This window comes from Harpia harpyja, chromosome 1 (assembly GCF_026419915.1).
Source record: "Harpia harpyja isolate bHarHar1 chromosome 1, bHarHar1 primary haplotype, whole genome shotgun sequence".
Classification (NCBI taxonomy): Eukaryota; Metazoa; Chordata; class Aves; order Accipitriformes; family Accipitridae; genus Harpia; species Harpia harpyja.
In genome coordinates, this window is record NC_068940.1 from 38,659,104 (window position 1) to 38,672,693 (window position 13,590).

A 13,590-nucleotide genomic window follows, 5' to 3' on the forward strand; every position below is an offset into this window, starting at 1 on the left:
GCTCTGCAGCTACTTCTCCTGGCTCCCGTGATGGGGATGGCGTTTCTTCTCTCCCGTTTTTTCATTTTCAGGCATCTCCATATCTCCTTCCAACTCCTCCTACACACGACGGAGGAACTGCCCACAAACATGTGCAAAACTACTTAATTACTCTTTAACCGACTGGGCTGCTGGTTGCTGCTAGTGCTGATTATTGCATTGACTGTGATGACTTCGCCCCCTCTTCACTTCCACCCATCTGTGCCCATCACCTCCTCAGGCTACGCCTCCTCCAGCGCAATGTCTGGGGGGGCACCCAGCACTCGTCCAAACAGACCCCTGCTGCTTGGTGGGCTGCGGGGGGGGTCAGCCCTTGCTTTCTTGGTGCTGGATGTTCCAGGAACATGGCCGAGTGTCCCTGGACCATTGCTGGGTGTCTCAGGACCATCGGCGAGTGTCCTGGGACTGTGGCCAGGTGTCCTGAGGCCACTGCCCGGTGTCCCGGGGCCATCAGTGGTGCCCCAGGTCCGTGGCCGGCTGTCCCAGGGTCACTGCCCGGTGTCCCGGGGCCATCGGTGGTGCCCAAGTCCACGGCCGGGTACCCCAGGACCACCAGCGGTGCCGCAGGGCCGCAGCCGGCCGCCCCGGCAGCGGGGCGGGCGGGGCGGTCTCCGCCGAGGATCCCCGGGTGCTCCTGCTGCTGCAGCAGCGGCGGCGGCGGCGGGAGTTTGCAGCCGGTCCCCGCGGCGCCCCGCCCCGCCCCGCCCCGCCCCTCTCCTCCCGCTCGCCCCGCCCCGCCGCGGCGCGGCTCATTCATGCGGCGGCGCTGGGGGCGGGCGGTGGCTGGGAGCGGCGCCGGCGCGGCGCCTTCTGCCGGGCCTCGGCGCATGTGAGCGGCGGCGGCGGCGGTGCGGCGGCAGCGGCAGCAGGGCGGCGGCGCATCGGCCATGCGGTGGCCCCGCGGCCCCCGCGGCGCCTGGCGGCTGCTGCCCCGGCGCTCGCTGCTGGCCGCGCTCTTCCTCTTCTCGCTCTCCTCCTCCTTCCTCTACTTCGTCTATGTGGCGCCGGGCATCGGTAAGCGGTGGGCCGAGGCCCGGGGCGCGGGGTGGGGGCACGCCGGCTCCCGTCGGAAACGCTGAGTAATCCGGGCCGGGCCGGGGGGCCGCGGCATCCCTGGTGGCCCGCTGCCCGGAGAGGGGCGGCCCGGGCCCGGCGGCTCCGCGGTGCCCCCGGGGCTCGGCGCTGGGCAGCGTGTCCTCGCCTCCCGCCGGCGCTGGGGAGAGCCCGCAGCCGGGGGAGGGAGGCTTTCCCCGGGTGTGTGTGTGTGTGTGTGTGCCCGCTCGTGTCCCTCGGGGCAGGCACACGCGGGGGTGCCGGTCCCCGCTGCGTGGGGGGGGCCGCGGGAGGTGCCGGTCGCGTTCCCCGCGGGGCTTCCCCGGGCTGGCGGGGCCCGAGCGGTGCCGCTGCCAGAGCCGAGCAGGGCGGCAGCGAGCCTGCTGCCTGCCTGCTGCCTGCCTGCCTGCCGGAGAGTTTGTTTGGAAGAAGTGGAGTGTTGTCCAAGTGTTTGTGGTCTAAACTCACTCTCTGGCAGAAATCCTACTCCTTTTGTCAAGTGGGAAGATGAGAAGTGTGTATTTTAGAAGGAGAGCGTACTTGCTCCTGTCTTCTTTTTCATAGTGTGCTTCACAGGGGACTGGAGTAGCCGTGTACCAAAATGGCTAGCACCTAGTGCCAGTGGGGCTGTGCGCCCATCTCCCATGAGATACGGGAAGACTTGTGCCTTGGAAGGCAGCTTTTATCTTCATGTGGTGTATCTCATCTGTGCAAGGAGCCAAGGCTTGCTGTTTGGCCTTCCACCGAACTTTGGCAACAATTTATTTCTATAAAAACAACCCTTTTAAAAGAAATCTTGCAAATGGGAGTTTCTCCTTGAAATGTCATTGGTATTGCTCATGCCTTTCCCGGGGCTAAGTAGGGGTTGGCTGGTGTGTGAAGCCCTGCTCGTGTCCTGGGCACAGCCTGAGTAAGGACACGCATCCTGGGCCGCCCCGTGGTGGCCTAGGGCTTTGCTGTCCCAACGGGCAGGCCACCGAGCTCCTGGCTGCTGTCCTGCGGGCTGCCCTCAGAGCTGCCGACCTGTTCTCTTGCATCCCTTGGAGGACAGTTTCACACTGGTGCTAACGGGCGGCGCAGCCGCTGTCTGCTCCCCCTGTAAACACAGCCTGACTCGTTCTGTTCACGTGCTGCTGTGGGGCCGGCAGTTGTTTTATCAGATGCATCCTGCAGCCCTTTGCGGGGCAGGTGCGGGGGATGTCTTCTCCAAGAGCCACGGCGTGCTGTGGATGGGCTTCCTCAGGCCCAGAGGGAATAGCTGTGTAGTTTAAGGAAACTTGTCTTATAAGGATGGTTTTGTTCCTTTTTTAGAGTTCTGTAATTAATTTTGTGCCACTTCTGCGTGGTCACCTGTCCTAGAGGATGGAGATGCTGCAGGGTATAAGATGCTGTTTAAAACCAGCTCTCTGCACAGAGGCCTTTCCCTACGTGACCCCAGATAAGATGGTCAAATCCCACCCTGTGTTCTTGCTATCTGCGATGCTGGAAGAGGAGACAGAGGGGTGAAGGTGGTCCCTGTCCCTACCCACCCGTGGAAATCAGTGATGTTCTGAGTCATCTCCCCATCAGGTGACAGAAGATCTGCTTTTTTTTTTTTTCCCCTCCCTCTTTCAGCCAAAAATGTTCCATCATGAAAACCCAGCCCAGTATTCCTGGGGTGGCTGGACTCATCCTCCTGGCGCTTGGAGGGAGTTTGTTTTCAGGCCAGAGTGGTAAGGAGAAGCTTGGAAGAAGAGTGAGACAGGACATGAGCAGAGCTGGGGATTTTAATAAATCAGCTGTGTGGCGTGTGATGGAGAGATGCTGTCAGCGGGGTGTTCTGCAGGCCTTTGGCCTGCCTGCCACTGTCTTGGTGCAATGGGGTAGAGCGGGGCTGGTTTTCTCCAGCCACTGAAGGGCCTGGAGAAGCCTCTGCCCTAAAACCATCCCTTGCAGGATGTGTTGGGCAAGCGGCTGAAGAAGGACTTGCAGGCCATCGGCTAAACCATGGGCAGAGGAGTGATTAATGCATTCCTTGATGGTACCTCAATTAAAAAGAAAAAATCCAAATAAACGGGACCTGAAGCTGCAAGCGAGCTTGAACCAGCTGGAGCCTGGGCCTGGAAGGGCTTTCATCTGCTCGATGCTGCAGGCTGCTGGGAAGGGTCTATTACAGCAAACGTCCACTCGTGGGGGTCAGCAGCCGGTGGCACCAGGGCTGGAGCCTGCCTGGGCAGTGTCAGCCCCTCTGGGTTGGGAATGGCCCTGTGGTGGGACGGCAGTGAGGATCCGGGCATCCCTGTGGTGGGGTGTGCCGTCACAGTGGTGGCGGGCAGAGCTGTGCCGAGCCTGTCCCTGAGCCCCTGGTTTGAGGGCGAAGAAATCCATTGGCATTGCTGAGGCTTGTGTTCAAGCAGTTGTGTGCCAGTGCCAGGAGAAAACTGGGACAGTTGCACTTCTGGGTGCTGTCTCAGTGCATTGGTGTGGAGCTGGCATGCTTGCCGGCTGGAAAACTGCTCCTGGTGCCCTTTGGAGATGGAGAAGGGAAGCCCAGCCTGGGCTCTGGGTTGCCTACCCCAGCACTGGCATGTCACCCGGCTGGCCACTGTGTTTGGCTCCTTGCAGCCCAGGTAACGCCAGCAGCCCTCGGTGTGCTCGAGACAGAAATGCAGGAAGAAATTCATGTTTACTGTCAGCAAATAGCCACACTTAGTACCTACAGAGAGCCCAGAGCTTTTGGGGCTTATGTTTGCGTTGTGCCCTGGTTTATGTGGTGCTTGGGGTAGCTCCTCACTTCTGTCCTTCACCAAGGTTTCCTCCTGCAGAACTGAAATTTTCTTGTGGCCTCAAGTTTGTGCAGAGCGATCCAATGTAAACAGCCAGCGCTGCCTTCTTCCCAGCGTTTGCATCCAATACCCATGTGTCCTCCCCATGCACCACCCTAACAATTTACATCCTGGGCTCCCAAAGCCACTTTGGAAAGTAAATTGCCAGAGACCCAGCTGATGGCACGAATACAGCAGGCTCCCCTTTTATTTGACGCCGTTCCCCAGCACCCGCTTGCTTTTGTCCCTGCCGTGGCTGGGGTGATTATGTGGGTCTGTCTCATCGTGGCCATTGTGCGCTGGATGAGGTGGCCGATTGTTCTGCTCCGCGGTGAGCTGGGGCCGAGGCACGGCGGGGCTGGTGGAGATGCAGCGGCTGGAGGCTCCAGGAGATGTTCTCGTATTTGCACGGGTCCCCGCTGCCTGCCAGGGAAGCCCTGCGAGGCAGCAGGTACGAAGCGATGCTTATACGGGTGGGGAGGTCGTTTTTGCTCACTGCCTCGATCGGAGGTCTTGCGAGCAGGGTAAAGGGCTGTGAGGCAGACTGTGCTTTAATTATGTACAATTGCACTGGCCTCAGATTTGGAATAAGCAGAGCTTGGCATGGGGCGAACTGTTTTGTCCCGCTCTAGAGTCCAGCGTGCACCTCAGCAGGTTTTTTTGCAAGGCTTGTTCCTGGCACTGATGGTCTTGCCCTCCTGGGACGACCACCCTGCATGCCCCTCGCTTCTCCAGAGGGGATGAGCAGTAGTGGGCTTGCCAGAGTTATTCTGTCCGTGCTCAGACCCTGGTGTTGGAGCAAGGGTCCTCCAAGGAGCTATGCCACTGTCCCTGAAAATGTCTTGTCTTGCTGGTTTTGTGCTTTTCTAGCAGAGCCTGGGAAATCAAGGGAATTCCTTCCTGCAGCTGAAAACAGTAATGCTTTTACAAGCTGCTTGTGCTGGAAGTTACTGTTTCATCTTGCTAACTCTCGCTGCAACAGTAGGAATTTCTCAGACCTTGGACTTGGTCTTTGTGGAGAGGGTGGTTGATGCATGGCTGGGAGGAGGGAGGTCAGGGGCCTTCCCTGGTGCTCAGGCAGCTGCTATGGCTTTTCCCTTGTTGTCTCTCCAGATGTTGGAGCCTTTTTATTTTATTTTTTTAAAACTTAGGTTTGCACAGGAGTCTTACTTGGTGGGATCTGATGTAGGAAAATAATGCAGAGAATTTAAATTACTGGGTGAGAGATTGTTACCTTTGTGAGAGCTGTCATTCACTTTGGCTTTACTTCATCAAAACTTAGAGGAATTGCTCCTGACTGGTTGTACAGGGCATGAGGTAGCAGTGTTAGCCCTAAGTTACATTTATGGCATAAGAACTTGATTTTGATAGGCAGGAGTGCTTTGAAACACTCTTCCTTCACGCTGCGTTTTGGTGGACAGCAGAGCAGTACTGTGGACACCAACAGCTTCCTTTGTTCAGCTCGTTTGCTGCTTTGGTCCCTTGCAAGAATATTACATGGCTGATCCAGTTTGGTTGTTTAATGCATCAGCCTGGTGAATCTTAGCACAGAGGAGTTCCAGGGGTGAAAATGGCAAAAGATTTTGCTACTGCCATCTTGCCCCAGATTGAGGGGACAATGGTACTGTGGGAAGTGGTTGAGTTGCCTTTAGTGGGGAGGAGCAGAGGAAAAGTGGTGACTGTGGTCCCGTGGAAGGGGGATGGCACTGTGGGGACACGGAGCTGGGACTGGTGAGTCCAGATGAGGGGTGTGGGGAGGTTGTGTGGGGGACTGGGTAGGTGCTGCTTTTTCCTTCTCTGCACTTCTCGTGGGGATGTCAGCAGAAGGAGCCTGGTTAGACTCAGCGGCTGGAGCAGAGAAGGGCAGAAGGGGGATGTCAGTGCAGAGTCCAGAGCGAGGGGTCCCGGGACGCCAGCCGTGGCAGTGTGCTGGTGCCCAGCTCATCTGAGATGCGCACTGGTGGGCCATGGTGGCCTTGGCTCAGCTGGGCAGAGGCTGGGTGCAGGTGCCCTTTTGGCTTTGCTGGCGGCTTGCTGGGTGGCTGGGCACTGCCAGAGCAGGGAGAGAAGATGAAGGTGCAGCTCAGAATAATGAAAGGAGGTTTGTGCTGTTGTAGCCCTGGCTTTCATCTTCTAGGCCTTCCCTCTGCAGTGGAAGGGACTGTGGTATCTTGCTATGAAAACACCAGCAGTGCTGCCCTCCTTCACTCTTCTCACCCTGAAAGTTCTGCCAAGCAGCATTTCACAGCCTGAGGAAGGAACAGCCCAGTTCCTCAGCGTATCCCACTGAGGTTTTTTGCAGTCATTGGATCCGACAGTGACTGGAGGTAGTAAGAAATCGTCGAGTGCTCCTTGATACAAGAACTTGAGCTCAGGAACTCCTTTGCTACATGTGGAAGGAGACTGGCGATGGCTGTGGGAAGTAGCTCCTTTGGTAGCACCGCTTTCTTCCAGCACTGTCTCCTAAAAGGCACGTGCAGGCAGGAGAGCGGCTGCAGCCCTGCTTGCACAGAGCTGCTCCTGTGCTGATGCATCCAAGGCACTGGTGGTGCAGAGCATTGGTTGGAGACCACCTTTTGGTCAAGGCTAACAAATTACAAAGTTTCTTTGAGGGCAGGTGAATTACTAGGTTTTCTTTGCCCGTAAGCACCTGTGTTGTCTGTCAGGTGTGTCTGTTTTTTGGTTATTTTGCTGGTGACTTGCTGTGTGTTGCAACTGCAGAGAGTATGTGAAGAGTTCGCATTTTGTCTCTCTGTCTCTGGAAGGCCTGGCTTGTGGAAGCTGATCAGCAGTCACAAAAGCTTCCAAGTACTGGTTCATTCCTGCAAATTAAATGCTTCAAAACTTCAATAATCTGCAATGGACCTAACCTTAAAGCCATTAGTGCTGTCAGCCCAGACTTCCAGGAGATATGATCTTCATGGGATTGGGAAACTGTGGAAGGCCAGGACTTCAGCAGGTGCTTGGTCACTTCAGGTGGCTGCTGGCTCTGGTGGAGATAAGGGCTCTGACACTGCTGCTTTGTTTCCTGAACTGATGAGTGTCTGCCTCTTTTCCATGTGGACTCATTAATTGCATTAACTCAGGCAGCATCTGCTCTGCAGGGTACGATGAACACCCCCGGGACCACTGCAGGGAATGGAGATGAGCTATGTGGGGAGCTCTATGTTTGCACTTGTTCCCATTTGAATGCTGTTACTGTTGGTGGATTTTAATATCCAAGCAGTGCATGGAGTCTTTAAGTGCTTAATTTTATTGAAACTTCTGGGGAACCTCTCAAGGGTGGCACCAGTGACCCTTAACCAGTGGTGCTGGTTGGAGCTGGTGTGTTGACTGGGTAAGGCCCTGCAGAGCCCTCTGCTCTCCCTGTGGCAGCACCAAGGGATGTATAGTCTGGAAGAGAAACTGATGTGCAGCTACACAGAGCAAGAAAAATCCTTCCCTGAACAGCTTTATTTTTAAAGCATCATTGTTACAATAAAATCTGTGTTTTCTTTGACAAAACCTTTGCTGAGTTATTTTAGTGAAGTTCATTTTCATACTGGCTCTTCCTTGTCCTTTGCATTTGGACTGTTGTTCTGACCCTAGTTTTGTCTGACAGCGTTTTGAACACTGGTGCATTAGGATGGTTAATGTGCATTTGAAGGTTTTCTAGCAGCTGCTCTAAATACTGTGGGTATTAGTCTTGTTTTGAGAGATGGAGCAGAAAATGTGTAGTGGACTGTGCTGTTGAAATGCAAAAAAACCCCCGAATCAGAAAGTTTGAGAGATGTTTGTGAGTGTGTTTTTTGGAGAACGTGAAGCCAGGGCTTTTAGCGTTACACTGGAGCTGCTATTATTTTGAAAGGAAAGGTAGACCAAAAAGCTGAGGGGTGATGTCAGTGCCTGGCAGGAAAACTGCTCTCGGCATCCTCATCTGCTACTTGGAAGCGTCCCAGGGGTGATGGAGGGACAGCACATGTAACCCCCGTCCTGGTGGGAAGCGTTCTCGTGGGTGCAGCAGTGGTGTGGAGTGTGACGGGCAGGGTGGTGGTGCCCTTTTTGTATTACAAAAGGAATTTTCTGGGGCTTGCTGGTCTTGCTCAAACCTAAAGTGGAGAGGCGGGCTGTTGTGCCTGGGGAGGCAGGCAGGTTTGGGGGATCCCTTGTGCTCTGTAGTGACTGTGGGTATTCTGTATAAAGCCACAAGCTTTGCTGCACCTTATTCGATGCTTTGTTTTTCCAAGGCACGTAAATATTACTTCAGGGGTGCAAGAAGCTCAGTTTGATCTCCTTCCTCACTCCTGGCTACATGGGGGAGGCAAGGGCGGTTTAGCATTTGCTTGGGCTGGGCTTTAGGTTGAAAGTGTGTGGCCACGTGTGTGAGTTCCTAAAGCTCACTTTCCGAGGTTTTTTGTTTTGAGGTGCAAAACCAATGGGCTCTTCGTTTTGCAAGCCTGTGGTTTTGTGTGGTGTCCCCAGGCTGGCACGAACCCCTCTGCAGCCCTTGCCCTGTGCAGGTCTTGTCCCTGGGCCCATCCAAAGATGCTGTGGGGTGCTGGTAAGCGCCCCTCGCAGTGGAGAGGACCCTAGCCAGGGCACCTGCCCCTGTCCCCTGGCTCTTGCTGCAGGGGAGAGGCTGCTTCCAGAGGATGTGGGTTCAAATAGCACCATGGGTATTTTTCTCCGGGTGTGCCTCAGTTTCCCTGCTTGGTGGGAGCTTGTTGTGTTAGAAAACCGCTATTTTCCTGCCCCGATGTGTTGGTGTGTGTCCGTGCAATGCTTGCTTGGGCTGTGTGCTCCCAGCCTGCTACGGGAGGGTTGCCTGTGAGATGGCACTTGCAAAGCTGTTCCCTCCCTGTGCCTTTCTAATCTGAAAGGTAAAGGTTGCAAAATATTTCTGTATGGAGGATGCCACTGAACATGTAATGGAAGAAAGCAAATACAGGCAAAACCCCTGTTGCACAGCTGTGGGTTGGACTATTGTATAAGCAGTCTTCAGCCAGTGTTTGTTTGCATATCTAGGGAATTTTATGGCAAAATAATTGATCAGTTATAATTGAATGCCATTGCCATACGAACAATCAAAGGAACCTCTTGAATCCTGGCACTGCATTAGCCACCTCCTTTGCTTTGGAGAGGCTGGGGACCAAGCTGTGCTGAAACTTTAAATATGCTGATACGCTGCCAAAAGGCTCCTGTGCAGGGGTTAGAGGGTTACCCTGCAATGAGGACAAGCTGGCGGAGGTCTGTGTGATGCCTGCAATAGGGGAGCAGGTACTCTTTCTTAATTTATGGTGTCTCCCCTCAGCAGCAGGTTGGGAGAGGCTGTGTCTTGAGCAAGGACTTTGCATGGAAAGTGGTGCAGCCGGCTACGTGAATGCTAATGTTTATGAAGTGCCTCTAAAAAAAATGTACAAAGCGTACAGAATAAGAGGAAAGCAAACACTGCAGTGCACCAGGTAGTCAAGTGCTAACTGATAATTTTTTTTTTCCTCACCTACGTGGCAGAAAAAGGAAAGCATTTCAGTCCAGTTCCTGCCTTTCATGCCCTCTGCGTCAGCGGGCGCGCTGGCAAGAGGCTGCAGGCTGTGGTGCGGGGAGCCTGGGGTGTGTTGTGCAACGGCTGCTCTTGCTAAAACACCCGGTAGTGTGGCTGGGGCAGGGCTGGGGGGTTGTGTGGGGCAGGAAGCAAAGGGGGGAAGCTGCTGGGAGTCAGCAAGTGATGCACAGACCACAGGTAAATAAACTGGCTAAAATGGCTGTGTTCCACGGCGGGAAGCCCAGAGCTATCATAGCTTGAAACTAGTGTGGTCCATGCCCAAAGCATGTTGTGTCTTTTGCACTAGGGTTGCAGCAACCTGCTTCCAGGGAGAAAATAGTGGATATTAAGTTCCTCTCTGCAAAAGCAGGGTTCCCTTGGAGCTGGGGTCCCTGTGGAGTGGTGCAGGGTGGCCCCTGGCTGCAGCAGCACCCACAGGAGTGTGAAATGCTTCCACACATGCAGCTCGCTCTTATTCTGCAGTCATTCCCCCCCCCCCCCCCCCAGTGTTTTTCCAACTCATGTCTTGCTGCCAGAGTCCATATTAATAATGCATGACTTTTTTTTTTTATGGTGCTTCCTTCCCAGCATCCCTTTCAGCTGCTGAGTCAGAGAAGATTGTTATAGCAGCAACCTCTGAAGTGGTGAAATGCCCCTGCAATGCTCAACTGCTGTTGTTCATCATCCTGGCTCCTCTGCGAGCAGCCCTTTCCCTTTCCCGGCTCCCGGTGACGATACCAATGCCAAAAGGCTGATTCCTGCTATGCCAGCTGGTGACTGGTGAGATCTGCTCCGCTGAGGCTTCCTGGCTAGTATTTGATTAAAGCAGATATTGCCTCTGTTGGCTGCTTTTTTTTTTTTTTTTGTTTTGAAATCCTGTGAAGTTTTTTTCCTGATCTGCCTGAGACTGTGCTTTGGGATTGTGCCCAAGACCTTTTTTTTTTTTTTTTTCTCACTAATTCTTAAATCAATTCTTTTTTTCTTCCTCCCTGCACTCCCCCCGAGATCTGTGCCTGGGCTTTTTAAGGTAATTGAGATGACAGAAGCCACATAATATGTTAACATGGTTAAATTAACTTTAAATCCTTCCATTGGCTGTTGAAATGTGCCTGGCTGCTGCAGGAAGCCTTGGAGCTGCTAATGCAGCATGGATCAAGGATTTGCAGGGCTCCTGCCTCTGGATTGGGATCAGCCTATGGGGGTCACCTCCCTGCAGAGCTGGTCCCCACCTGCTGGGTCCGAAACCTGGAAGGAAATAGGGAGCAATAGTGCTTTTCAGGGAATTTGTCTTCTAGTGACTCAAGTAGTAAATACACTGTAATCTCGGGAGCGGATCTCTCCTGTCCCACATTTTAGCGTGATTTTCTGTTTGGGTGGAAGCGGCTGCAGGGGGAATTGCTGGTGGGGAGCAGGGTCACGCTGCCTCCTGCCCCAGGCTGGGAAGGAGCATCCTTGGGGCTGGGAAACAGCAATCTCATAGCCTTCCTCTGCTTGGTGTTCTGCCTCTGTGCTTTGACAGGCTCACCTGTAAATTTATGCAACTATCCCAGAGCCAAGCAGGAGAGGAGAGGGGCTTGCCCAGGGAAGGGGGGTTTCTTTTTGCCAGACTTCCCAAACTGCCTCGTTCCCCTATGTCCCGCTGTTGGGAAGTGCAGAGGAGTGGAGAGGCACAGCCTGGGACCCGGGAGGGAAGTGGTGCTGCTTTTCCTTGTCACAGCTGGTGAGAGCTGACCGGAGCAGCCAGACGGCAATGCTGCCCTTGGGAGCGGGGTGTGTGTGTGAGGCTGACCCTGGCCGCACACCCCCATCTTGCCCAGAGCCAGGCTCTTGCCTGTCTGGCAGCAGCAATAGTGTGCTTCCCGCTCGGCACCCGGGCCTTTCTGCTAAGGGTCTACAAATGCTGTGCTACTGATTCATTCCTCCCAAGGAAGGGGAGGCACGGCTGATGTGGTGTGGAATTCCCCCAAAGCTGCAGCGCATCCTCCTTCTGTGCTGCAGCCTGGCTCCCTTGCTCAGGGTCAGTGATTTTTTTTCTTGCTGTGGATTTTTTTAGGGCTTTGCTGGCTGTTGGATGCCCACTGCCCTGGCCACAGGGCAAGCCTGGAGGCACCCTCCCTGTGCCCTCCAACGGGGAGGTGGCAAGCTCTTTCCATGGGTGGCTTTTGCCTGTTATGGTGGGAAGCTTTGCAGAAGGATCCCATTAACTTCTGCACCTTGAAGCTGTATGGGCTTGCTGTAGCAGCAGTAGCAAGAGGTGTGTTGTCTTGCTGCAGTCGCCAGCTGCCCCAGTGTTTCTGCCTTGCTGGGACATGCCCTCGAGGGGCACCTTCACACTGCAGGCAGCCCTGCTTGCCTGGCAGCAAAATGCAATGCCACCTACAGCTAGTGAGACGAGCGACTTGCTTCTCGGCTAACAAGATTTAGGTGGATTATGCTATGTATTTAATCAAGGGCTAAGCTCATTGCCTTATTTGAAATGGATCAAAGCCCTTGAAAATGCCAGCCTGGAGACCAGCTATTGAGCGAGAATATTATTCAGCCGCGTTTCTGTGCGGTGAGGCTTGCTTTCGAAGAAGCTGGGTAGTTCAGCAGGCACGTATCAGACCGCAGCAGCGACCAAATGCAAAACCAGATGGGAAAAGTCTGAAGCGATGGAAGGAGGTAGGAGCATGTGAATGTTGTTAGTCATTCTGCATCCCGGAGGATTTGGGGGAAAAAGGCTTCCTTTTCTAGCTTTCAGTTTGCGACCACGTTTCCAGATATATAAAACTCCGTGCTGGCAGGTAAGGGAAATGCTCTGGCATTTGGCAGTCATGCTTTCACATTCTAGAAGAGCAGCTGTGATTTTTGTGTGAGCTTGTGTGGCTTTGCAGCAGGGACCAGATTCTCCAGTGCTTTCACTGACACACCCCTGCAGTGCCCATCAGCAGCGCTGGAGCTCGCAAGGGTCTCGTCTCCCCTTGTCCTGGTCCCCACAGCAGCGTTGCGCTGGGACCCTGCGGGACTCCTGGTTGTGGCAGTAGAGGAGCTCATGCTGGTCGCAGAGGAATAAAGCGAACGATGCTCCTTGCTGCTCTTTTAGCCTAGAGGAACTCGCTCCTTGCTCTGGCCTTTGCTGTGCTGGAGGCACGCTGTGTGATGGGAGCCCACGTCTTGCAGCAAAGAGCAGCTCCCCCCATTTCCCCGGGCTAGCAGGCTGCTGGCCGCGGGGCTCCTGGTCAGCTTGGCACGGGCAGGCGCTGCCCTGCCTGCAGCTTGTCCCCGTGCGGGGTGAGGGGGTGCCTGGCCCCCTGCCTGCACCCCAGCAGCGTCAGCGGTGCATGGGGCAGGAGGGGGCCGGGTGGCAGACGCGGCAGCAGGCCTGCAGGGTTTATTTCTGCGTGCGTGCTGGGGTGGGCGGGTGGATGTGTCTGTCAATAAGCAGATATTGAGGCAAGTTTAAAATGACTTTCCAGTGAAGAGCTGTTGCGCTTGCCGGGGCCTGCCTGGAGTGGTAGGGCAAGGGTGTCCAAGGTGCACTGCTATCTCTTTCTTGCAAGATTAGGGTTTTTTGCTGTGAGAGGTGTGTGTATTAGTGCTCGTGGGTGCCCTGTCCCTGTGTCTACAGTCAGTGTGCTGCAAGCACCCCCTGCACTGACCGCTTCACCTGCATGCGGTGAGCTGTCCCAGCCTAGCTGAGCAAGGTGTTGAAATACGCTGGCTATTCAAATCACCTTTCCTCTTTCTTTAAAAGAAATTTATTCCAGTAACCACCTTCCGTCTCGCTGCCATTCGACATACGGAGGGCAGCTGCAGCTCACGGCTCTCCTGCTCTGTGAACGTGACTGTCAGCACTGCCTGCAGAACAGAAAATACCCTAACCAAATACCTAGTCTGGAGGAGTCTGTGCTGGAGGGGACAGTTACTAGTGACTTCTGCTTCTCATGCAGCAGCAGGTGCTGGTGCTCCCCGCAGCATCACCACTCCTTCCCCTTCACTTAAAGCAGTGTCAGAGCTTTGCAAACTTCTCTCTGCTCTGATTCTCAGACCTCATGTTTTAGCCTCGCTGCGTGCTGCAGCAGAGAAGACCTCGCAGCAAATGCAGGGAGATAAATTCAGCCACGTCCTGCCTGTGCCACAGACATGGGGGTCCCCAGCTGCCCCATCTCTCCTGGATGTGGCCTAAGCTCTCTT

The 13,590-nt window shown here is 54.7% G+C and overlaps 1 protein-coding gene across 2 annotated transcripts in view; it reads left to right on the forward strand.

Annotated features, from left to right (window-relative positions):
* Window positions 1–800: 800 nt before the first annotated feature.
* B4GALT5 (beta-1,4-galactosyltransferase 5) overlaps window positions 801–13,590 on the forward strand; it is a 39,760-nt gene continuing 26,970 nt past the window's right edge. Inside the window, exon 1 of one of the 2 annotated variants that reach the window (XM_052788087.1) lies at window positions 801–1,053. In XM_052788087.1, coding sequence (XP_052644047.1) covers window positions 927–1,053 — 127 coding nt within the window. In that variant the 5' untranslated portion in view covers window positions 801–926. Of the gene's footprint in view, window positions 1,054–12,053; window positions 12,079–13,590 lie in introns of those variants that run through there. The other variant, XM_052788097.1, reaches the window with a different exon arrangement.